Source organism: Podarcis erhardii (genome assembly GCF_964252035.2).
Source record: "Podarcis erhardii genome assembly, chromosome: 2".
Classification (NCBI taxonomy): Eukaryota; Metazoa; Chordata; class Lepidosauria; order Squamata; family Lacertidae; genus Podarcis; species Podarcis erhardii.
Genome location: NC_138498.1, coordinates 56,958,198 through 56,981,196, shown reverse-complemented (window position 1 = coordinate 56,981,196; position 22,999 = coordinate 56,958,198). Strand labels below are relative to the sequence as shown.

The window sequence follows — 22,999 nt, the reverse complement described above, 5'->3', positions numbered from 1 at the left end:
AATTTCAGCAAAGAACTTGTTTCGGCGGAGCAAAACAAAAATCATATTACTGCTGAACTAAAAAGAAAAGAGGAGCAGCTGTCCAGTTATGAAGAAAAGCTTTTTGATGTTTGTGGAAGCCAGGATTTTGAAAGCGATCTATACAAACTTCAAGATGAAATAGAAAAAACATCTAAACAGAGAGGCAAGTTTATACAACTCCCTCCCTTTCTACCTTATAGTTTTCTGCAAAGCTGTATATTCAATTTGATGTTGATACACTTGTTGTTGTATTTTCTGTAAATAAGAATAATAGTAGTAATGATGGCTTACATACATTGATGCCCTTTTTCAAGCAGGAGTCTTTCTGCCTGCAGAAGAATCTTTGATCTAGTGCAAGCATCATCTAAGACAGGCATGGCCCTCCAGATGTTTTGGGACTACAATTCCCATCATCCCTGACCACTGGTCCTGTTAGCTAGGAATGATGGGAGTTGTAGTCCCAAAACATCTGGAGGGCCAAGTCTGGCCATGCCTGATCTAAGAGAACAGAAAAGGAAGACATTATAATTTCCCATTTTTCTTGCAGCAACCCCCCCCCCCATATGCCCCCCAACGCTACTTTCCATGTTGTTCTGGAGAGTCAAACACTCTGCGGTGGATTTTCTGGGTGGAGGAGGCATCAACTGGATCAAAATTGGATTCATGCCTATAATTCAATGATAAGAAAAACCTGCATATTTAAGACCACAGCAAAGGCCCTATTAAGGTCATGTTGGCAAAGCTAAAGGGTGGAATTCAATGTTGCTCTTAAGGCAATTGTTTAATTAGGACAAGACAGGTTTAATCATGCCATTACATGAATTGGTGAATTTGATAAAATGTTGCCCATGCTCTGTCTTAATGGCTATCATTTTGGTTATATATATTCATTCATTCATTCATTCATTTTTAAACAGCCATGCTTGCTGGAGCTACAGCAGTTTATTCGCAGTTCATTACACAATTAAGGGATGAAAAAGAATCGTGTTGTCCAGTTTGTCAGAGGGTCTTTGAAACACAGGCAGAACTGCAGGATGTGGTAGATGATCTTCAGTCCAAGTTGCGTCTTGCTCCAGACAAACTGAAGGCAACAGAGTCTGAGCTTAAGAGAAGGGAGAAGAGACGTGATGAAATGATGTCACTTAAACCTGTCAGGTGAGTCAGAAAGTGCAATAAAACTTTCTTTTTTTGTTACAGGAATTATATGCTAGAGGAGAGGTGAGCAGAATTTTCAGAGAATGCAACCATTTTTGAATTGCCCTTTAATATCGTTTGGGAAGACAGTTTTACACTTTGGGCAATATCCAACTAAATAGACCCATTAGTGCAAATATTTTTGCTTCTGCAACAGAGCTTCTCCCTCTCCTCTTCCCATATGTCCCCTAAAGCTGTTTACCCACCCTCTTGAGCAGATGAAGGGTGCAGGAAGAAGTTACAGCAAGCAAGTGGAAATCCTTGTGCTGACAATTCTGTGGTTAGATACTGCTCTATCTATGTAAATATTTTGAAGCACTTTTCATTCAGATATATAGCATCCAAAGCAGCTTCCAATATAAAATAATACAGTGGCTTGCATTCTGTATCCAAACAGTCTGCTTCTGGCAAAAGGGAAAAGGGGGATTTTTGCAGATCTCCTTCCTGTGGAGCTTCCAGCACCCGCTCCTGTGTTGTTCAAGTGGGTTCTGCAACTATTGAGCAAATTTTCAAAGGGCAAGGATAAAGTGGAATGGTAGGGAACAGCTTTCCGCATTCCATTGGTAAGAATGTTCCATAAGGAACTCTACTCACAGGAAGTTAGAATCCAAGTCCGTAGTACCCGAAAGAAACAATCATAATCGTGTTTAAAAAGCAAACAAAACATTAGTTTAAAAGTACAGCATAAGATCAGCCAGAATAATAAAATGGCAAGAGAGAGACAATGATAAAAGCTGTGAAACGGATAGCTTTCACTGAAAGTTATTGTGTGAGGTTCAAAGATAAAGTTAAAAAGAAAATTAATGTGTGGTAGCTCCAAAATGTTGAGAGCAGCCCACTTCAGTTCAGCCCATTTCATACAAGAATCTCCTCAGTTGAGAAACAAGTCCAAATGCATTTAAAGTGGACCACTTCTCCTTTGAGTAAATACATGCAAAGTTTGTTTGTTTGGCCTTCTCTTAATGGCCATTAGGGTAATTTTTCTTCACAGGATGACAGCAATTTATAGCGTAATGCCATAGTACACATGGTTTCTTAAATATGATAAAATGTCATGGGCAAAATCAAAGACAAACTAAAAGATGTTTTCTGTAAAATAAGCAATCCATATGTAATCCAAGCATAGCTACTATTTGTACTGTGGTGATTCTTCTGCTGAAGATAGAAAATATTATGAATTTTATATTTCTTGCTAAGGCAAATGGTATCTGAACTCCAAGAAAAAGACCTACCCGACTTAAGAAACAAATTACAGACACTCAACAGAGATATTCAACAACTTAAAGGTGATACAGAAGAACAGGAAACCCTCCTAGGTACTATAATGACCGAGGAGGAAAGTGCTAAAGCATGTCTGCAAGATATTACACTTATGGAAAGATATCAGGTAAGGCAGGGGTGCCTGCAAGGTTTTTTGGGCTCAGTGTATGGATTTGGCTACCCTCTCCATCCACTGTCTTTTGGCAAGAACTTCTGTTTATGTGGATTTTAAAAAACAGAAAAAGTCTTGTTCAATGTGATCTCTTTCTCTCTAATTTCTCCACCAGCACTTAGCTAGTGCAAGTAATTTCAAATCCACTGCCACCACTTGATACCATCAGCACTTGATACCGAGCAATGACAAATCAACCCAATCTAGACTGCAACTGTCACAACTAGAAAGAAAAAGCCATATGTACAGAGCAGATAATCACACAAAAGTTGGTCAAGCCATAGTAATGTGCTTTATAGTATCAAAATATAAGCAAATAGAAGACTTTCCAGAAAACATCTGCTCATTTTAGAGATGGAAACATAACACTTAATTGTAAGAGATGGGGGGGAAATGTTAAAAGCCTGAAAGATTAAAATTTTGATAGATTATAACATAGCCTCTAAATTCCAGCTGGTGAAGACAGACAGGAGGATTCAAACTTGCCAGAGAAATTTGGAGTTCAATACAATGTGAATGGATAGAGTCTATCCAGATAGCTAAATACATATATTAAAAATAATAACAAATACACTGAAAAGACTCATGCTTCATCCCTGTGCACACGGAAATGGGCTGAATGTAGTGTAAACATGCATAGGATTGTACTAACACATAATAAATGTACTCACAAAATACAGTTTTTATTTCCCCATTTTAATCTTAAATATCTCAAAGGGTAGATCTGTGGGTCATACTAAAACTTGACTCCCTCCTTGCCTCTCAAAATCTGAAAAAGGTTTATTTAGGCAACATCTCACTCCTTGGTTCTTTCACATCTTTGCATACTTTCTCCCTCTCAAGCCCTCGTCTCCTGTAAAGCAAAGCAAATTCAAAGGTAATGGAGAAATCAGTCCAATCAATCTGACCCCTTCTTAGCATGGCATGTCCTGGTTCACAGAAAGCAAGCAGCTTCTCTAGGATCTAGGTGTATAGGTCTGTGCTCAAGATTATGAGCTGCCACACCACCATTTGTGGGCAGTGGGCGGGTGAACAAACCCCATGGCCCTGCTGCCATGGGCTACAAGTCCCTGCTTTGTTAATTGCTTCAAGTAGGTAGTATCTTGCCTCTTCCGCCTCTGCCAGCCTATTGGAAGATGATGGTGTGGGGAGGGCAGCCTTTAGGGACAAATGGTTCAGGGAAGGCTGCAGTAAGTGGAGCAATGGTGGCGCGGGGATTGCTAGCCTGGGACCTGAGCAGGCAAATGACAATAGCAGGTGCCCTGACCTTCATGCCCAGAACATCAGTACTCTGTATCCCTCCTTTGGTAAGGATACTACAAAAGTTTGATTGCATACTAAGAAATATAATCTCATGTGTCCCCATCCAGCTCTTCTTCCTCTGTTTAGCAGTTAATGTAAAAGCAGTCTGCAGTGGGGGTGTGAGATGCCTGTGTAGGCTTCACATTCCTCCACAGCATATGCGCTAAATGCACCAGGTCATTAGAAGGAAGAGACGGCTGTGTTAGTGTCTTAAGGGGATTACTATACGTATAGCCACTTGCACCTACCAGGTGCTTGACTGCATCCCAACAGCGATATCAAGCACTTCAAGAATATCAGTATTCAAGAATATCAATATTGGCCCCTTCATTTTTCAGACTGATCTAAAGGATGTTGAACGAAAAATTGCTCAGCAGGCTGCTAAACTACAAGGAGTGGATTTAGGTCGGACCCTGCTACAAGTAAGCCAGGAGAAGCAAGAGAAGAAGCACCAGTGGGATACAGGTGGGGTGCTTTGAAAAAGTTTTAGATTATTTTTGTAACAAGACACTGAATTCTATTTCTGCATTTCCCACATGGATGTAAAAAACCCACTGGCAACATACCATATTGTACCGTTTCCACACTCCTAGAAATATAATCCTTTTAGGATATTCTATCACTACCAAGGGGGGGTGGAGTGGCAACCAATGGAATATCTTTAACTCTTACAAGCAGAGGGCATTGCTTTGACCACATCAACTGTTTGAAATACTTGTCAAACTTTTATTCACAAACCTAAACCACTTCATATTCCATGTATTCTTCAATGGTATAGAGCAGGCATATCCAACTCCCAAGAGACTGTGATCTACTCCCAGTATAAAAAAACTGGCAGTAATCTACCCATTGTCATTGGAGGGAGAAGGAGTGTGCATGGGGTGGGTGGATTGCGCAGAATTGTACCAGGATCAGCTGGGGATCAAACGGTAGATCACAATCTATTGGTTGGACATCCCTGGTATAGAGTCAGTTGTCATATGGTTTTACATCTTTATAGGAGGACTAGAAACTTCTTAAAAATAAAATAAAATGATAGCTTAGAGTCTGGGGCCCTTGCCTATGGTGACCTTGGTTATAATTCAGTTCAGAAATCTGGGGGGACCGGTTTTCACCAAATAAACATTTGCCACCCTCAATGTAGCAAGTAGTAACCATTTTTCCACATATGCAGTCTTTAGTTCTGTTGTCCTCTATGAAAGATTGTCACAGTATTACAGCAAGATCAGTAGAAACTTTGTATCTCTCTAAAAGTCTTACCAGATATATTTTTGTCCACCACACAACCTCAGGTATCTTTTCTTTTGAACAGGGTAAATTTGTGCTCTTCAGTGTTAAAGGTAATGATCAGTTTTCATCTGAGATTTATTCTCTGCTTTATGACATCATGCCTGCCTTTAATTACATTTGCAGTTACTGGTAAAATTGAATTGAAGCAGACTCTTAAACAAGACCAACAAAATCAAGTCCAGAATCTGAAGAGTGCAGTGAATGAGCTGCAAACAGAGAAACTTGAAATTTCCAGTCGTATGCAACGTCGACAGCAGCTGGAAGAGCAGCTAGTGGAGCTGACCACTGAGTTACATTCCTTGAACAGAGAGATCAAGGTAAGAGGAACAGCTCCTATTCTGGTGTGGGTTGTTTCTTCTCACCTTTCAGTTTTGCTGAGCATCACAAAAAAATCAGCCAAGTCATTAAAAAGTTAAAATCTGCATGTACCTAGAAGTAGTGACAAACGTCTAATTTAAAATATACATGTTGGTGGTTTGTTTTTCATTTTCAGGAAGCAAAGGAGCAGCTATTTCCGCTTGAAGCAACTTTAGAAAAACTGCAACATGAGAAAGAAGAGTTAATAAACAAAAAGAACACAAGTTACAAAGTGACACAGGAGAAGGTTAGACAGCCTGTCTTCAGTTATTTTGTTAAAATAATGCAGCCTCTTACTGCAGTCAAAGATACATACCATATTTTCCCGTCTATAAAAACGAGGTTTTTTACCCATTTTTTTAAGGTTTTAAAAGTGGGGCGTCCTATCTATGGAATATAGCAATTAAATATATAAATAAAGACGGTACTTGCTCTAGCAGTCGCAGCTCCTGACAGTGCCGAGCCGGGGGGCCTCCGTAGTCCGCTTGGCTCCTCCCCCTCATCCGGCCCTACAGCTGGGAGGGAGGCTGTAGGCTGTTCATTTTTGCCATGCCGCAAAAAATGAAATGGGAAGGGTGGAAGGCCGCCTGCAAAGTGGAGCTGCTGATCAAAGATATATCTCCCCTCTGTGCCTTTCCTCCGTGGGAAAGGCACAGGAAAGGCACAGAGGGGAGAAATAGCTTGATCGGCAGTTCCGCTTCGCAGGCAGCCTTCCCTCTTTGTTTACAGAGTTTGCATGGGTGGGGGAGGCTACGGAATAGCAGGCGGCACAATGTTACTCGAGGAGCCGCGAAAATTTCTGCACTGCTCGCATCGCAGAAACCAGCAGCAAGCAGGCGGGCTAATGGCGGCGATCAGGCAGATGCGACTGGGGGAGTTGTGTTCTGTGTTCTGGCAGGTGAGCAATTTTCGGCATTCCCACCAAATAATCCTCCCCAAAAGCTCAATCCCCCCAATTTTCTAAATTTTGAGGTCCCCAAAATAGACGGGGGCGTCTTATAGACGGAAAAATATGGAACGCTTCCAGGTTAAAGTACAATTAATATTTTTAAGTGTACTTGAACAATATGTTGTCTTTGAGATTGAGAGAGAGAGAGAGAGAGAGATAGACAGACAGACAGGCAGGCAGGCAGGCAGGCATGTCTTGGAAGCAAACACATTTTTTTAATATGTTTTTTTCACAGATAAATGAGATTAAAGAGAAAATTAAAAACATCCATAACTATATAAAAGAGATTGAGAACTATATTCAAGAAGGGAAAGAAGAATATAAACAGGTAATTGCAAATATGATAATACCCTCTATAAGAGTAACCTGTTCCTTCCACTGTCAGCACTGACAGAGAAACCGGAATCCTCAACTTCAGCCAACCGCCTGCAACACAGGAATCTCAACGAAATCATATTAGACAGGTGGCCATCCAACTTTTGCTTAAAAACCTCCAATGAAGCAGAGTCCACCACTTCTTGTGGGAGTCTGTTCCACTGTCAAACAACTCTTACTGTCAGAAATTTCCTAATGTTTAGTGGGAATCTCCTTTCTTGTAACTTGAAGCAGTTGGTTTGTGTCCTAGCCTCTGGAGCAGGAGAAAACAAGCTTGCTTCATCCTGCATGTGACAACCCTTTCGATATTTGAATATGGTTATCCTATCTCCTCCCAGTCTCCTCTTTACCAGGCTAAGCATACCCAATTCCCTCATAAGGTTTGGTTTCCAGACCCTTGATCATTGTGGTTGCCTTGTTCTGCACATGTTCCAGCTTGTCAGTATTCTTCTTAAATTGTGCCCAGAACTGGACACAGTACTCCAGATGTGGTCTGACCAAGGCAGACTGTGGTTGTACTTCTGGCTTCTTGGGCAGTTACATGATCTTAAAAACCTGCTTGTATAGCCTTCCTCTGAAAATACATTTACACGGCAGCCTCTTAGCTTAACACAGACACTGGCTCTCTCCTCCTGATCTTCACCAGCAAAGTATTGTTAACACAGTGGGGATGAAAAACTTAATACGCAGGCCTTAAGTGTCCACTTTCTTGTCGACTTCCTCTGCTCCCTTTCCCAACTGTCAGCTAGCTTCCCATTATTCACTTACAAGAACCTTCAGCCAATCAGAGTCTGTTGTTTCTCAGACAAATCAGAATGAATTTACTTGATGCAGCCCCCATCTATAAATATCAGACATAAATATTAAAAATGATCACCTCCCTCTCGTCTTTCAGAACCAGTTGTCAAGTAGCTTCTGCTAAACAGACTGCAACTTAGTAATAGTATACATAATAATAGCATATACTGCAACATCAGTGGTCACAGAAACCTGTTTTTCAAAACAGAACAGCATTTCTTCACACCTTCCAAAGTCATGTTAATTTTTTTCATCTCTGTGTTTTCCTTTTTTAGCAAAAGGAATCTGAACTTGATGAAGTCAAGGATCTGCTAGCAGAATGTGAGAAAAAGAAAGAAACGATAAATAAAGAAATTGGAACTATTAGACAAAATATTGATACCCAGAAGGTACGTTTGTCTAGTTCAGATATTTTTCTCAAATATTGTTGATATCTATGCATAGTAGACAGTAGTCTTTGTTTTCAAAGTAGCCTTCTGTATGATTCTGACGTACTTAACAGCAGCATTAAGGGCCTGAGAGAACACTCCTGTGAGTCAAATGTCCTGCAAATAAGTTTGAAAAGAAAGTATTTTTTATTGAATTCACTCAATATGTTTTGGCAGCATGCGCGTTTTGCATGTATCGTCAAGTTGAATTGGTCATGTGCCTCTGATTGACCAGTTAGCATAACAATTTAACTTGTGACATTACAAAGTATTTTTTCAATGCTATATTAAAAAATCCCCTAATAGGGAAATCTGGCTTGTTGACACACTCCTCCAGAACATGTGATTGCTACTCACTAATATCCCCAAGAAGCCCAATTCAGCACTGCAAATCAAGGAGCTAAGGAACTTATCCTCCCTTGTGCCAGTTCCACCTGCTCTGTCAAATTATTTTACTGGGTCCGATGACATATGTCATGCTACGTATTCATCTGTAGGTATACTAGCATCATATGTTATCAACCCACATTATTCTTTGGTTATTTCTATATCTTAAAGAGAGGGTGGGCATGAACAGCGCATTAAATTGAATATGTAACAATAAATAAAGGAGCATTTCATTCACCCTGAACCAGGAATCTTTTACATTTGACCTTTGAATTAGCCACCACTGTATCTCAAGTTATCATACTACATTTTTTATCTACTCATTGCTTCTTGTAAAGTACGTTCTTTCTAAACAAAATGTTATTTCACATTAATTCAATTAGATTTTGAAGTTCTGCTACCATTTTCCTTTTGAGAATTTAAAAGACTTTCATATCTGTATTTTTTTTTTTTAAATGCCCCATCCCAAAGGCTGAGGCAGGTGACAAAACAGTAATCTTTTTACATAACTTTCTGGATTGGTATGGTTGTTTTTAATTATCATTTATAAGACTTTGTTCTTTTTGCTTGTCAGATGTTAGGGTTCAACTCTGATTTTAGTTAAAATTACTGAAATACCAATTCTGTGAAGTAATATCTGTTGTTTTTCATTGGTGATTACTCTCAGTTAAATTTATAAGATTGCAGCTAAAAGTACCAATTAAAATACAAGTACAGTGGTGATTGAAAACAAAACACTGCTACATTTTGTATAGTAAATACATAGCCCATTTTTAACTACAGCTCATGCTTTATTCAGAGATGCTGTAGTAGTGGATTTCCTGCACCGGCATTGTAGTTAACCGGACTGTCTTTGAAATCCCTTCCAACTCTCTTCTCAAATAGTCATGGCACAAAATGACTCACTAATATATTTTATTTGAATTTAGATTCAGGAGCGGTGGTTAGAAGATAACCTTACTTTAAGAAAAAGAAATGAAGATCTAAAAGAAGTCGAAAATAGTATAAAGCAATATTTGAAGGAGATGGGGGAAATGGAAGTCCCACAACTGAAAAGGTATCTTCTGAACTTCCTTTTAAAAGAAAAAAAATAATTTCTTAATTGCAAAGCAGTAGACCTTAATTATTTGCATATTTACCACTTTTCCATACTTGGTCCTAGCTAGTAGTCCACAAGTATTTGCATATTCACCATATCTTGATAGATACTTTTCTTGTAGACCAAACTGTTTTTCTCCTTTGCTTAGATAATCTAAGTTTCTAGTTTTGTATACTGTGGTCAACCTTGTAGCAACTACAGCATAAGCAATTTGATTATACTTAGAAGAGTGGTTTTAAATACTGTATAGGCTAGCATGCACCATGTGAACTACCTTTTGGCAAGCTTCTGGTGATACTTTCTAAGTCAAATTCACCTGTAAGCACCTAAATTTATGCACGATCACACTTGACCTCTGTAATCTGTCCTCAGTACCAGGCTTCCTTATTCTCACAGTGTAACTCAATGGGTGAATTGCAAGTTTGATTATGCCCTAATGCCTCAGATAGGTTTTTTTTTAAAAAAAATGGCTAAAAGTGGACAAATATCTATCTTTGGTACTCTAAGAATATAATAGTAGCCTTACTGGTTTTAGAACCTTGATCACAGATTCTGTCTCTTTTGGGGAGCCTAAGCAAATACAGAAGGCTTCCCACTACTGGTGTTTGCCCTGACCAAATGGGAACAAGGGACTAACCATGCAACAATAGGTGAAGGTCTAAAGACGCAGTCCCTTTGAAATTGTGTTGCTCCGTCATGCGAATAACTGAATAGGGCTTTAATCCAGTGTCTTTTCTTTAGCAGTGGCCAGATGGTTGGCCCCAAAGCAGGGCATGTGTCATGTTTAAAATGAATCTTGCATTATTTAACCATGTCTCTCGTAAGTTAGGAACCCTAATGAAGCAGAAGCACCATGACCAACCTGTGTATTTAACCTAGCAGGCTTACTAGAGACATTTATGCTTATCATTCTTTATAACAGCCTCCCCCCCCCCCCCCATTTTTCTCAGCAGCTGATATTAAGAGCTGTGCTGCCTCTGGTGTTGGAATTTCCAGTTAAGGTTGATAGCTAAAAGCCATTGATAGACTAATTCTCCATGGGTGTAATCCGGTGGGATGAGGAGCAAGATCCCATGTCCCTGTAAAACTAGATGGTCCCCAATCTTATAGTGCAAATGTAGAGGGGATGCAGGGCATTGCATGCAAAAGGTGGGAAAGATTGCTGGAAATTCCCGCCCTCCTTTCCTCCCTGTTCTGCTGACAGTCCCCCCCCCCCCCCCCGTCTTTGAATGCCACCCAGCAAATCTGTCTAAACATTTTAGGCCCAACTGAGACTCATTTTAAATGCACTGCCATTTATTTCCATCCTTTTCTCTTTCCCTCTTTGTGGCTTGGTTAAGTTATTATAAACAACATCAAGCAATTTACTCATGGTTAAGAAATCACTTTCTGATTACTGCTATAATAGATAACAAAGCTGTATATTAACTTCTACTTGACAGGGACCGACAGCATTTAGAGGAGAAAATAGAAGAATTGAAAAGAAAAGAAAGCTTGGCGCTTGGTCGACAGCATGGATTTGAGGAAGAAATCCTTAGGTTTAAGAGAGAGCTGAGAGAATCACAGTTTAAAGATGCTGAGAAAAAATACAAAGAAATGATGATTGACATGAGAACAACGGAGTTGGCAAACAAGGATTTGGACATTTACTACAAAGCACTGGATCAGTGAGTTGTTTAAATAGCATGTTGGCTTTGGTAACTATCAATTAATCAATTATCTCCCCAAGGAGAGCTTTAAAATTTAGCAGGCTGAATTTTTAATCCCCTTATTCCTGAGAGGCAAGACAATAGTTATATTTTATTATCTTGTCTATCGGTATCTATAAATGTTACTCCTAGCCTTCAGAATTTGGGATGAAGGTGAATACATTTTTTAAAAATATTACATGTAAATTGTTGACATGCAGTTATGTGTCATTTTGCCATGCAGACATACACTAGCAAATTTGCAGCCTTAAGATTTCCTTTTGATAATGGAGAGCTTATTTACATATAATCAGAAACCAGTGAGGAAAAGAATCTCTTCCGTTTACGAGAATTTGAATTCTGCTTATGTGTCTAGGAAAATATGTTCACTTTAATGCTATTAGTGTATATAGTGTAGGCCCAGTCATGGCACTGAAACCACTGTGGTTGCCCTGGTTTATGACATCTGTCAGGAAAGACATGAGGGGGGAGTGTGACCTTTGATACTGTTGACTAAGTATCTTTCTGGAGTGTCTTGGGAAAGTTGGGGGGCACTGTAATTCAGTGGTTCTGCTCCTACCTTCAGGGCCATTTCCAGATAGTTATAGGAGATTACTGTTCAGCACTATGTGAGTTGTCCTGTGGTGTTCCATAGAATTCCATTTAGTCTCCCATAACATCTACATGAAGCCACTGGGAGCTGTCATCAGGTGCTTTGGAGTGATGTGTCACCAATATGTAGCCAGGTCCCATTCTCTCTGTGTGTTCCATCTGAATTGGGAGGTGCAGTTGTGATGTTAGCTTGGGGTAATTGATGGGCTGGATGTGGGCCAATAAACTGGAGCTGAATCTTGAAAAGACAGGTGTTCTGTGTCCCAAGTTTTTGAGTCTTGGAGATAGGAAGATGGCCTGCCCTGGTTGAGGTTGCACTCCCGTAGAATAAGCAGGTTCATGGCATGGAGGCGCTGCTGGATTCAACATTGTCACTAGAGGCTTGGGTGGCCTCTGTGGCTAGGAGGTCATTTTCCAGCTCAGCTGGTTTGCCATTTATGGTCCATTTTGGACAGAGATGATGAGGCTATGCCCCAGTAATTTCCATATTTAATCATTGCAATTCACTCTATAGGAGGTTGCCCTTGAAAATTACTTGGAAATTTCAACTGGTCCAAAATGCAGCAGCCATTTGACTGATCAGAGCTCTGTTTAGAACTAATACAACCTTTGTTTTAAAACAGCTTCACTTTCCCCCAATTCATTTCCAGTTCAAGGTGCTCATGCCAGTTTTTAAAGCCCTTAAATGAGTTAGGTCTCAAATAACTGAAAGGCCCCCTCTTTCTCTACATACCATCTCAGGTAGTAAGATTAGCAGATAGGTACCTCTTGATAAGGGTGGTGCTGTGGGTTAAACCACAGAGCCTAGGACTTGCCGATCAGAAGGTCCCTGCTCCCGCCAACCTAGCAGTTCGAAAGCACATCAAAGTACAAGTAGATAAGTAGGTACCGCTCTGGTGGGAAGGTAAACGGCGTTTCTGTGTGCTGCTCTGGTTTGCCAGAAATGGCTTAGTCATGCTGGCCACATGACCCAGAAGCTGTACGCCAGCTCCCTCGGCCAATAAAGCGAGATGAGCGCCACAACCCCCGAGTCAGCCACGACTGGACCTAATGGCCAGGGGTACCTTTACCTTTACCTCTTGATAGTTCCACCACCCTTAGAAGGTTTTTCTCTTTTTGTGGAGAGGAGTGGCCTGGGAAAGGACATTTTCTGTGGATGCCTCTAGGTCCACCCCACATATGTTAGTTTGGCACCTCCGTTATGCGGCTTTCACCTGAGAACCTGAAAGGAAGGAAGGAGGCTTTCCTGTCCCCTCTCCCCAAAAAGCCTCTCTGAATGGCCTGGGGATATTTCTGAGCTGTGGGAATTGGGAAGACCCTCCCTTGTTTGCTGTGGCACTGTGAGAACGGATCATTTTGCAATGCTACGATAAACCCTGGCTACTATAGCATGCAAACGCTACAAACCATATTCTTAAGCTGCTTAAAGATGTAGCAAGTGATAATGTTTTCACACAGCGCAAAAGGAAAGAGGTAACGTACGAAGGCGGGAAATGTAATATTAGGCCTCCTGCCTTTTTTTCCCCTTTTCCTTTTTCGAAAAACAAAGCATCTTTTATTGCCATGGGTTGTTTCCTCCCTCCAAACATGATAAGAGGTAACATTTGCTTCTTTTTCTGCATCCTTATCTGATGCACTTAAATGTGCAACTCAGTTCACCAGCAAAAAATAACCATGACTCAACATTAAACAAATTTGATGTTATCAAATGGAGAGCTGCTATATGAAGCTTTACTATAATGGAAGCTATGACTAAATATAACTAATAAGAATAATGAAAGTAATATTTCTTGGTATAAAGACCAAAGGTGTTCCATGCCAAGCTACCGCTTTCCATTATATCTCTTTCCTCTTGACCTCTAGTGCTCCTGTTACAAAAGATGTAGCATCTAGGTGACTTTCTAGGTCTGGCACCTTTTGAAGCATTCAAAGGAAAAAACGATGCATGGTTCACCTGATCCAGGTGTTACAAAGCACAATGAAGCTTCTACACACCAGGAATTTGTTGACTGGTGTTGGAGGAAGTTCTGTGTGCACAATGCACAAGGGTGCACAAGGCCTGTTTATGTAGGAGTTATATGTGTGTAGCTGTGCACGTACGCTTTGATCTGTGGATTAGTATCTAGATTGGAATGAGAATTTGTCAGTGACTATATCTACATGATTAATATTCTCAGTCTTTTGTTGGCTTAATTAGATATGATGTAAATTCAGAGATTATCTTGCATCCCCATCTTCCTGTTAGGAATGGGGTGCTTAAACTTCATTTTTTTAACTTTGGATTTGCATGTACATTGTCCATACCTTTTATAGCCTTTTATATTCCATATATAGCCTCAGAAAGGCATAAATCTAAAGGTCAGACACTGTGAACACAAAGTTTTAAAATGCAAGCCAAGCTCACACATAGTAGAAAACCTTGGGAGTTATAAAAGACAAACACACTATACACTATTAAGAAATTTAGGGTCTTTTAATAAACCACTACTAGATCAACAAATTTCATAGCAATTTCTGTTCATGTGCTTTATTTTAATTATTTAAAAAACTCCACTATTCTAGCTTTCCTGGTTTAATTCCTTTGTATCTGCCATTTTTCAAAGTTTCCATATTTTAGCAGTAATTCTAAATTGCACTTAATATGAACTTCTAATTTGTTTCTTCCTGTGATGCTACCCTGGCCCATCTTCTAGACATTTACCTACCTAAATATTTCAGCCACACTTCCTTATAGAGAGGAACACTTAGACCCATTCCACACCTACCTTTGTTTGCAGCAATGATTGACAAAAGTCTCATGGGATTTATTATATTTAATTGTAGATTAATTACCTCAAAATAAAAAATGTGGCATTAATAAGTTTGGGTTCTATCAGCAAGAAAGTCTTTATACCAAATTAGAAGCAAAATTTATGCAAACGTGATTTAAATGAGTTCCCTTGTGAGGTACCCCTGACTTTTAGGTCCAGTCGCAGACGACTCGGGGGTTGCGCGCTCATCTCATGCTATAGGCCGAGGGAGCCGGCGTTTGTCTGCAGATAGCTTCCGGGTCATGTGGCCAGCATGACTAAGCTGTTTCTGGTGAACTAGAGCAGTGCACGGAAACACCGTTTACCTTCCCGCCCGAGCGGTACCTGTTTATTTGCACTTGATGTGCTTTTGAACTGCTAGGTGGGCAGGAGCTGGGACCGAACAACGGGAGCTCACCCTGTTGCGGGGATTCGAACCGCCAACTTATGATCAGCAAGCCCTAAACCACAGAGCCATCTGCGTCCCGTCCCCTCTTGTGAGGAATAGTAGGATATAAATTTAATAAATAAATTAAAAGTGATCATAAGAGAATTTCTAGATTCATCCATATGACACACACATCATTTATTTTTCAAGTACTGTAGCACAAACTTGTATGCCTAGGGTAGAAAGAAAGTGAAGTCTGATGGAAGGAGCATAATGAGCTGTGGTTTTTCTTTTTCTTTTAGAGCAATAATGACATTTCACAGCATGAAGATGGAAGAAATAAACAAGATAATTCGTGACCTTTGGCGAAGTACCTATAGGGGACAAGGTACCAAAGTATTTCTTCTTAATCTTTTTTGTGTAGATTTATACTATATTATGCATTTTCTTAAAGATTCAGGATGGTTAAACATTTATTCAAAAACAAAAATATGTAGAAAATCAGAACAAAAATCAAAACATATTTAGAATTAACATTCCTTATAATCATTGTGGACTTTTTTCCTGGATAGACAAAAAAGCGTCCTCTCTTAAGTTACAAATAGGAATTCTAATTGGGGCCTGGAAAGGGTTATATTGTTAATGGTTGCATTACTGTGACTTGTATTTTAGAGTATATCTTTTCTGTAAATGGCTTTAGGATTACTTTGTCTCTGGGAAGTAATAAATAAATCTAATAAACTAAACTTCCTATAAAAAGTAGCATGGTTAATCCTGCTTGAGTCGTCTTGGTTTATCCTGCTAAATATATGCCTTTCTCATAGAGTCATTGATGTGGTCCATCTTGATCATTCCTTCTTTCTTTTTGTGACATGTAACTAGGGCTCTGTTCATTCTGCCAGTGTTCCTCCATTTAGTACTAGAGATGTAATTCATCAATTTAACAGGCTTGCCTATAACCCTGCTTATCTGGATTATGAAGCTAATTGCTTAAGAATGTTTGGGTATTGTACATCATGCCTCTGTGAAGAAGATTGGACTAAAGAAAGTTTAGCTGCTTTAAGGCCAACGAATCTATTGATTTGGCAACTAACTGTAGTGAAACTGCTTTCTTTTCCATGCAGATATTGAATATATAGAAATTAGATCTGATGCAGATGAGAATGTTTCTGCTGCTGACAAGAGGAGGAGTTACAATTACAGAGTAGTAATGATAAAGGGAGACACTGCTCTAGATATGAGGGGCAGATGTAGTGCTGGACAAAAGGTAGGTAACAACACTTGTTTGGATGCCAGTGCATAGGATATGTTGGGTTTCATATTTGATACATGCACAGTCAAAATATATTTTGCATTTTTATTCAAAAAATTATTACGGCATAAATTTCCACAGACTGGTCCACTTTGTCACTTGCATCTGGTAGAGGAGAAGATAGGTTAATATCATTGGTTGGGGTGGAGGGAGATGCAGCACATTGGGCAGGGAGACATTTCCCCAGATAAGGCACACACACTCACTGTAGTTACGTAGTACCTGCCAGAAGGGTAAAGTGTAGTTTCCTCATGTTTCCACCCACACTTGACTTCAGATATCTGCCAGACTAATGACTCCTGATGGCTGAATCCTGGTTTGGCTGATGATGAAAGGGTTCTACTCAAACCTTTTTTAGACCTATCTGTTGTAACCCACAACCACAGCTGCCAAAGAAATGTGAATACATGAAGTGCTTGAAATGGAAGGGAATCTATTGGAAGACCTGCAGGAAATGCAGTACTTGCATGCATTCTCACCGGGAAAATGGGCAGGATGTGCTGCTTCCCTTCTCTGTTCTCTGTGGGAGGGGGGATATTCAAAGGATTAAAATGTGTTAGGTAAAACTTTTTTAGTACAGTCGTACCTTGTTTTGCGACCAGGATCTGTTCTGGAGCCCTGGCCACTAGACGAAAAGAATGCAGGGTAAAGCACCGCGTCTGCGCAGAGCGGTTTGCACTTCTGCGCATGCGCGATTTAGCACTTCTGTGCATGCGTGAGTGGCAAACCCGAAAGTAAACCATTCCGGTACTTCCCGGTTTGCCTTGGACGTTTGCCGGAATGGATGCTAGACAAGGCAGACGTTCATGGCGGTATTACTGTATTACATCTTCTGAAGCACTATACTCATGGTGATAAATATAATCTAGGAAGGGAAAGCTAATGGCAGTATGTAAGAACACATACTGCTGGATCATACCAAAGAACTATCCAGTCCAGCATCCTGTTCTGACAGCATCAGTCAGCAGAGCAGTGCAGGAAGGGTAGGTTTGTGCGGCTGTCTTCACAACACAAAGCATCACTTCACCCTACCAAGAAGGAGGGGCAAGGTATGGGAAGTTTGATGTGGTGGCAGGAGCATTGGATTGGCTCAATGCCCAACACTGCTAAGCAACCCATTCCTACCTCTTTCATTACCTCTTTCATTTGGTGTTGAGAAGCTAGGTGCATAACCTTGTCCTTGCCTGTGCTCCCTCCTCACAGACCACTACTACATGAGCACAAGAACACTCACCAACTCACGTTCCCCTAGCAACTGGTATTCCAAGGCATACTACCTCCAATACTGGAGGTATCACACAACAATCATGGCTAATAGCAATTAATATGTTAGAATACACCTGCATTAAAGTTAGTAATAGCTTTTATATGGCATTTTCTGATTTTTTTTGTTGGCTACTTAACTTTTCATTTGCTTTGCCTTATGATTCTAATTTGTATGTTTTCTAAAAAAAAAAGTTTGCCCTTTTTTATCAGCTAAGTAAAGAAAAGCACTTGAATTTATTTAGAATTCTAGCTTAGTTCTTGTTAGATGGCAACCCTTTGTCCTATACTTACCTTTTCAGGCAGTAAAGAATTCACATTAGTGAATGTTCATACATTTTCTAAAGAATCTACATTGGAAACGCGCATGTCAGGATGAAAGTTAGGCTAGAATCCTTCCTGACATATTAGTTTTCTATGTGAAGGGAAGATTTTATTCAGGGCAGCACTCAGTCATGTTACAGTCATTGTAGAGTCCAGATATGGTGCTGCCATCATGGTGCTTTTAGAAGCGTTTGTGTTTTGGTTAACTTACTGAACGGTTGCCTTTTACTTTTGGTTGTAGGTTCTTGCTTCCCTCATTATCCGCCTTGCTCTAGCAGAATCCTTTTGTCTCAACTGTGGCATTCTTGCACTGGATGAGCCCACCACCAATCTTGATCGGGAGAATATTGAATCTCTTGCACATGCCTTAGTGGAGTAAGTATCTGTAGATTTTACAAAGAAGCCTGTGGGAACCTAGGTGAGAAAGCATTAGTGAAAAGCAATTAGTGCCCATAGATCAGTCTGGCCCAGTCCTGAGGAATGCCCTTGTAATGCACCTCTGCTGCTTCATTTGCATGGGAATTTTGAGCAGTCGGCTGAGTCTTCCTCTTATTATACTCCACTTTATTCACACCAAATTGAGTCCTAAAGCAAATTGAAAGTGCTCTATAAATCCCCCATATCTTCCTTTTATGAAGACTTGCACCTCTCACCTGAGAAAAGGTTTGTCTCCCTGCTTAATACAAAGTTAACACAGTGTAGTTTTAATTGCCCAAAAGTTAGATTATGGAGGGATCACTTACAAAGGAAAGAGCACCCAGAATGGACTGCTCTACTGATGAAGCAACTGCTGCTATTGGAAAAAGTGTGGAAGAACCTGGAAGTGTGTATGTGTTTCCCCCCTCCAAAAAAAATTTGTAAACCCTCACATGTAAACCCTAATCCAGAAACTTAAAAAGATCAAACAATAATTTAGGGTACTGGGTCAATTCAGACATTTTTCTCTGCCATCTGATCAACAGGTGCATTAGTCACTTCAATTTGGTTCTGTGTATTTCTTATGCTTTCCTCACACTTTTTTCTGTTCTCCATTCATTCCATTTCCCTTATTTGTTTTCTCTAGTAGCTGTGTTATTAGAGGGGTTGGGTATTGTTGAAGGACAGCTTTCTGTTGTATAAATGAAATAATCATAAACTTTAAAAATGAGTGGAACAATTAACATCTTATATTTGCAGCTTTCTGTGCTGTTGCCACCCAGATTTTGATGGCTATAAGCTAACACATTCTAAATGTTGATTTTCCACAGGATAATCAAAAGTAGATCCCAGCAACGCAACTTCCAACTTCTTGTTATAACTCATGATGAAGACTTTGTGGAACTATTGAGTCGGTCTGAATATGTTGAGAAATTCTACAGAATTAAAAAGAACATTGACCAGTGTTCTGAGATTGTAAAATGTAGCGTTACATCTTTGGAATCATATGTCCATTAGAGTTTGCAAATGCTTTTGTGATACGGGACTTATCCAAAACATAATAGAGTGAAAATAAAACTGCTTTTGGATAGCATCAGATGCTTGCTGATGGAGACTTTTTGCTGCATGTGTAGCTGGTTGATTTATATTAAACAGTTGTATTATTGAAAAGAGGGGAAATTGAGATTAAAATTCTGAGCACAGAAATGTGGTATTCTAAAAGCTAAGCCTTCTTTCAATATTTCTCATGTGTGAGTCTTCTAAGTCTGTAGACCAGGCACCACCAAACTCTGCCCTCCAGTTGTTTTGGAGCTACAATTCGCATCATCCCTGACCACTGGGCCTGTTAGCTAGGGATGATGGGAGTTGTAGTCCCAAAACATCTGGAGTTTGGGGGTGCCTGGTGTAGACCAAGGAGCAGGGATGCACCTCTATCTCTTCCTTCCAAATTGCAGCTATAGTGCAAAGTTGCATGAGCAGAATACCCAGTGTATGAACTCTGTGCATTTGGGATACCCAAATCACACAGAGCCCTTACTCATGAGCAGGAAGGAGCTCAAGCTTTGTGCTTTCTGCTCAGACAACTGTGTAAAGCATGTAATTACTGGGGGTGTTTGGGGCAAAGCTAAAAGTGTAGCCCTCTGCTTGCTGTACATGATGATGCACTACACATAGTAATGTATTGTGTTGCAGGGAAACATTGACCATGGCTCACTGGTAGAGAACCTGCCAGTGTTCTCTGCACTCTCTGGCATCTCCAGATAGGGCTGGGAAAGACTCCTACCTGAAACCCGAGGGACTCACTGCCAGTTATTGTAGTCAGCACTCAGCTGAAAGATCTAATGTAGACAACTTTCTATATTCCATCCTATTATCAAAGGTGGATCTAGGGGAGCATGACTGGTTTGGTGGCACTGGGTGCAGAGTTTCTGGGGTACTGCAGCAGGCACTGCAACTATGAAATCCAACGGAAAGTGAGAAGCAGTAGGGGGTGTCACATAAGGCACCCCTGAAATTTGAGACGCCAAGGTCTGCCACCAATACCATACCATTTTATCATACGATGCAATACTTGTCAACTAATTCTCAATAGCTTTTTCATTCTATCAAACTTTGACCCATTTGACATTAATAATAATAATTTGGATATTTTGTGACATAGTTTCTTTGCATTTCTCCTTAATGTGTTTCATTGTGTCACGGTGAGCTTATTGAATGCCCACAACATTTGCTTATACTTTAAAACTTCCTGTGGTATATATCTAAAATAAGAATTGAAACACATGGTTTCAAAATTTAACCACTGATTACAAGATACTGTGCATGCTAACATGAAACGATACTTAGCAACAGGCACTTGGGTGCAATTTTTCATGCAAACATTTCATCCTGTGAACTGATAGACTATTTTAAAAAATGTTCCATTGCTCTGAATTACTCTTCTAAAAAAAACCCTTTGTATTAACTGTGTACTTCCTAAAATATACTTCTGAGATCATCCTTATAAAACAAAAATGGAAGGGGAAAGTTAGAGTGGGCTATCCCTGCTTCTGACATTACATACTCCCACCATCAAACTACTTTCCTAGGCAGGCAAGACTGTTAACCAAACTAAACAGTAAGGCAGGCAACTGAATGTTGGGCATGTTTTAGCTTCATATCAGGGACAATTCTAGACCTTGCATGTGTCCTTACTTGCGAGTTATTCCATGTATTACACCAGAATTCTGTCAGTTTCCAGCCATTTGGAATGCTTTCTTTGGTCTAAGTCTATAGGAGCAAACCTACTATAGGACCAATCACCCCTCAGGCCAGGGAGGCTGGTTAGTACCTGCCTGGTCTGATTGTATATATTTTTCCTTCATCTGAGTTGATCTTTCTTGGTGCGATTGCTGCCTGCCCACAAGTAAGAGGGTTTTCTGGCTGATTGGTGCTTGTAACAGTGCCAGATGACCAAGTAGGCAGAGTAAGCAGCAGCCGCCTATTGACCCCACACCTTTTAGGGGCCCTGCAACAATGGATCAAAAGAATATTTGATCTTGAATGAAAATTACAATTTCTTATGTTCAATGTTATCCCTCTAGAGTGCGCACACGAGAAACCTGATATGAAGCTTTCTGTGAGTTAGTGTGTGGCGAGTTCCCACAGACGCCAGATCCTAGTAGAATATTCACAAGTAGTTGAGTAGAAGCTTTGAGATAATTTGTGAGAGGCCCCCTGAGATTTACTTAGTGAGAGGCCTAGGGGCCTCTCACAGGGTTTAATACAGCACTGGCGTGTAATATTGCTTGGTTGGTGGCCAAGTGTGACTTGTCCTAAAACCTGAAGGGCACCATGTTGGGTACTCCTCTACCCAAAACTCCACCCAGGATAAGGATCTACATGTACTTCCCCCCTGTGTAGGCCTGACCTAGGAAAGCCAAGCCTCTCTGTACAATTTTCCTCATATTATATACACTTTTTGTTCAGCCTACCCTCAGTAATAACTCCATTGCCTGTGGAATCATAGGGGGCAATTGAACTATCTGCCGGCCCCAGGAAATTCTGGCATCAAAAGGTGTGGACTGGGTGCATACCTTCAAGCCCCCCTCCCAACCAGGCTGCTTATGAATAAGGGACCTCCTTTGAATCAGGTGGTTTTAGTTAAAGCATGTAACACACTTTGAAGACTCTACAGTTCGGACCATCACACTTGAAAAGGATATTGCAGAACTGAGAAAGGTGTGAAAAAGAGCAACCCAAATATCTGGGGGCTGCAGCAACTTCCATGTTAAGAAAAGTGGCCAGACATTTGAGGATCTCAGTATTTCCCTACCCAGCATAAGTTGGAAAATCAGATGTACACTCAAAAATAATATACTTACATGTGTATAGTTGTGTGTTGGTCCAGTGGTATCATTCCCATGAAAGACTGCCACTTCCTTCTCCCGCTCCTTTCCTGCCTCTCATACCTGCAAGAGTAAATTTTATGTTTATTCTTAACGTAGCTGTTCTGTGCAAAAGCAGATGCTTTAAAAATACTGTGAACATTCCTTCAGCAGCAACAACAGAAGTGCAAACTGCCTCCTTTCTTTCAGGCTGATAGAAACAAAATCGAAGTTGGGTGTGTGATAATAGCACCCAGCGAAATGTCACTATACATCTTTAGAACAAGAAAAAACCTGCCTATACAATTCAGTACATCCACAGTCGAACAACGTGGGTGTTCAGTTATCCTTAACTTGGGAAAATCAAGTTTAGTGGGGAGACGGTACAGGTGTCCACTTGGATCGAGAGGATGTTGTGTAAATTCCCCCTCTCCATCTTGAAATCCACATTAAAACTCCACAATTAAATCCACAATGTGGATGATCCAAGACATTTTGGCACCTGAGGCGAATCAGAAAATGCCAGTGAGCAAAGATCTACACAAGAAACATGCGGTGGGGGAATCAAATCATTATTGCCCAGCAGCTGAAGTGGGAATCGGAGGCCTTTGCGAAGGAAAAAGAGGCCCAGTCTGAATCATGCCGGGTGGTTGCAGAGCCCAGGAGACCCCAGAGGACAGCCTCTGCCATTTCCTCCTAGGGATGGGA

General features: G+C 40.4%; 1 protein-coding gene across 2 annotated transcripts in view; it reads left to right on the top strand.

Moving 5' to 3' along the window:
• RAD50 (RAD50 double strand break repair protein) overlaps window positions 1-19,646 on the top strand; it is a 34,601-nt gene extending 14,955 nt beyond the window's left edge. For both annotated transcript variants that reach the window (XM_081851048.1, XM_081851049.1), the window contains exons 13-26: window positions 9-184; window positions 939-1,176; window positions 2,413-2,602; window positions 4,288-4,414; window positions 5,363-5,556; window positions 5,733-5,843; window positions 6,781-6,873; window positions 7,994-8,107; window positions 9,463-9,590; window positions 11,075-11,299; window positions 15,412-15,497; window positions 16,234-16,376; window positions 18,250-18,383; window positions 19,256-19,646. In XM_081851048.1, the coding sequence (XP_081707174.1) occupies window positions 9-184; window positions 939-1,176; window positions 2,413-2,602; window positions 4,288-4,414; window positions 5,363-5,556; window positions 5,733-5,843; window positions 6,781-6,873; window positions 7,994-8,107; window positions 9,463-9,590; window positions 11,075-11,299; window positions 15,412-15,497; window positions 16,234-16,376; window positions 18,250-18,383; window positions 19,256-19,442 (2,146 nt within the window). In that variant the 3' untranslated portion in view covers window positions 19,443-19,646. The remainder of the gene's footprint in view (window positions 1-8; window positions 185-938; window positions 1,177-2,412; window positions 2,603-4,287; window positions 4,415-5,362; window positions 5,557-5,732; window positions 5,844-6,780; window positions 6,874-7,993; window positions 8,108-9,462; window positions 9,591-11,074; window positions 11,300-15,411; window positions 15,498-16,233; window positions 16,377-18,249; window positions 18,384-19,255) is intronic.
• Window positions 19,647-22,999: the final 3,353 nt, after the last annotated feature.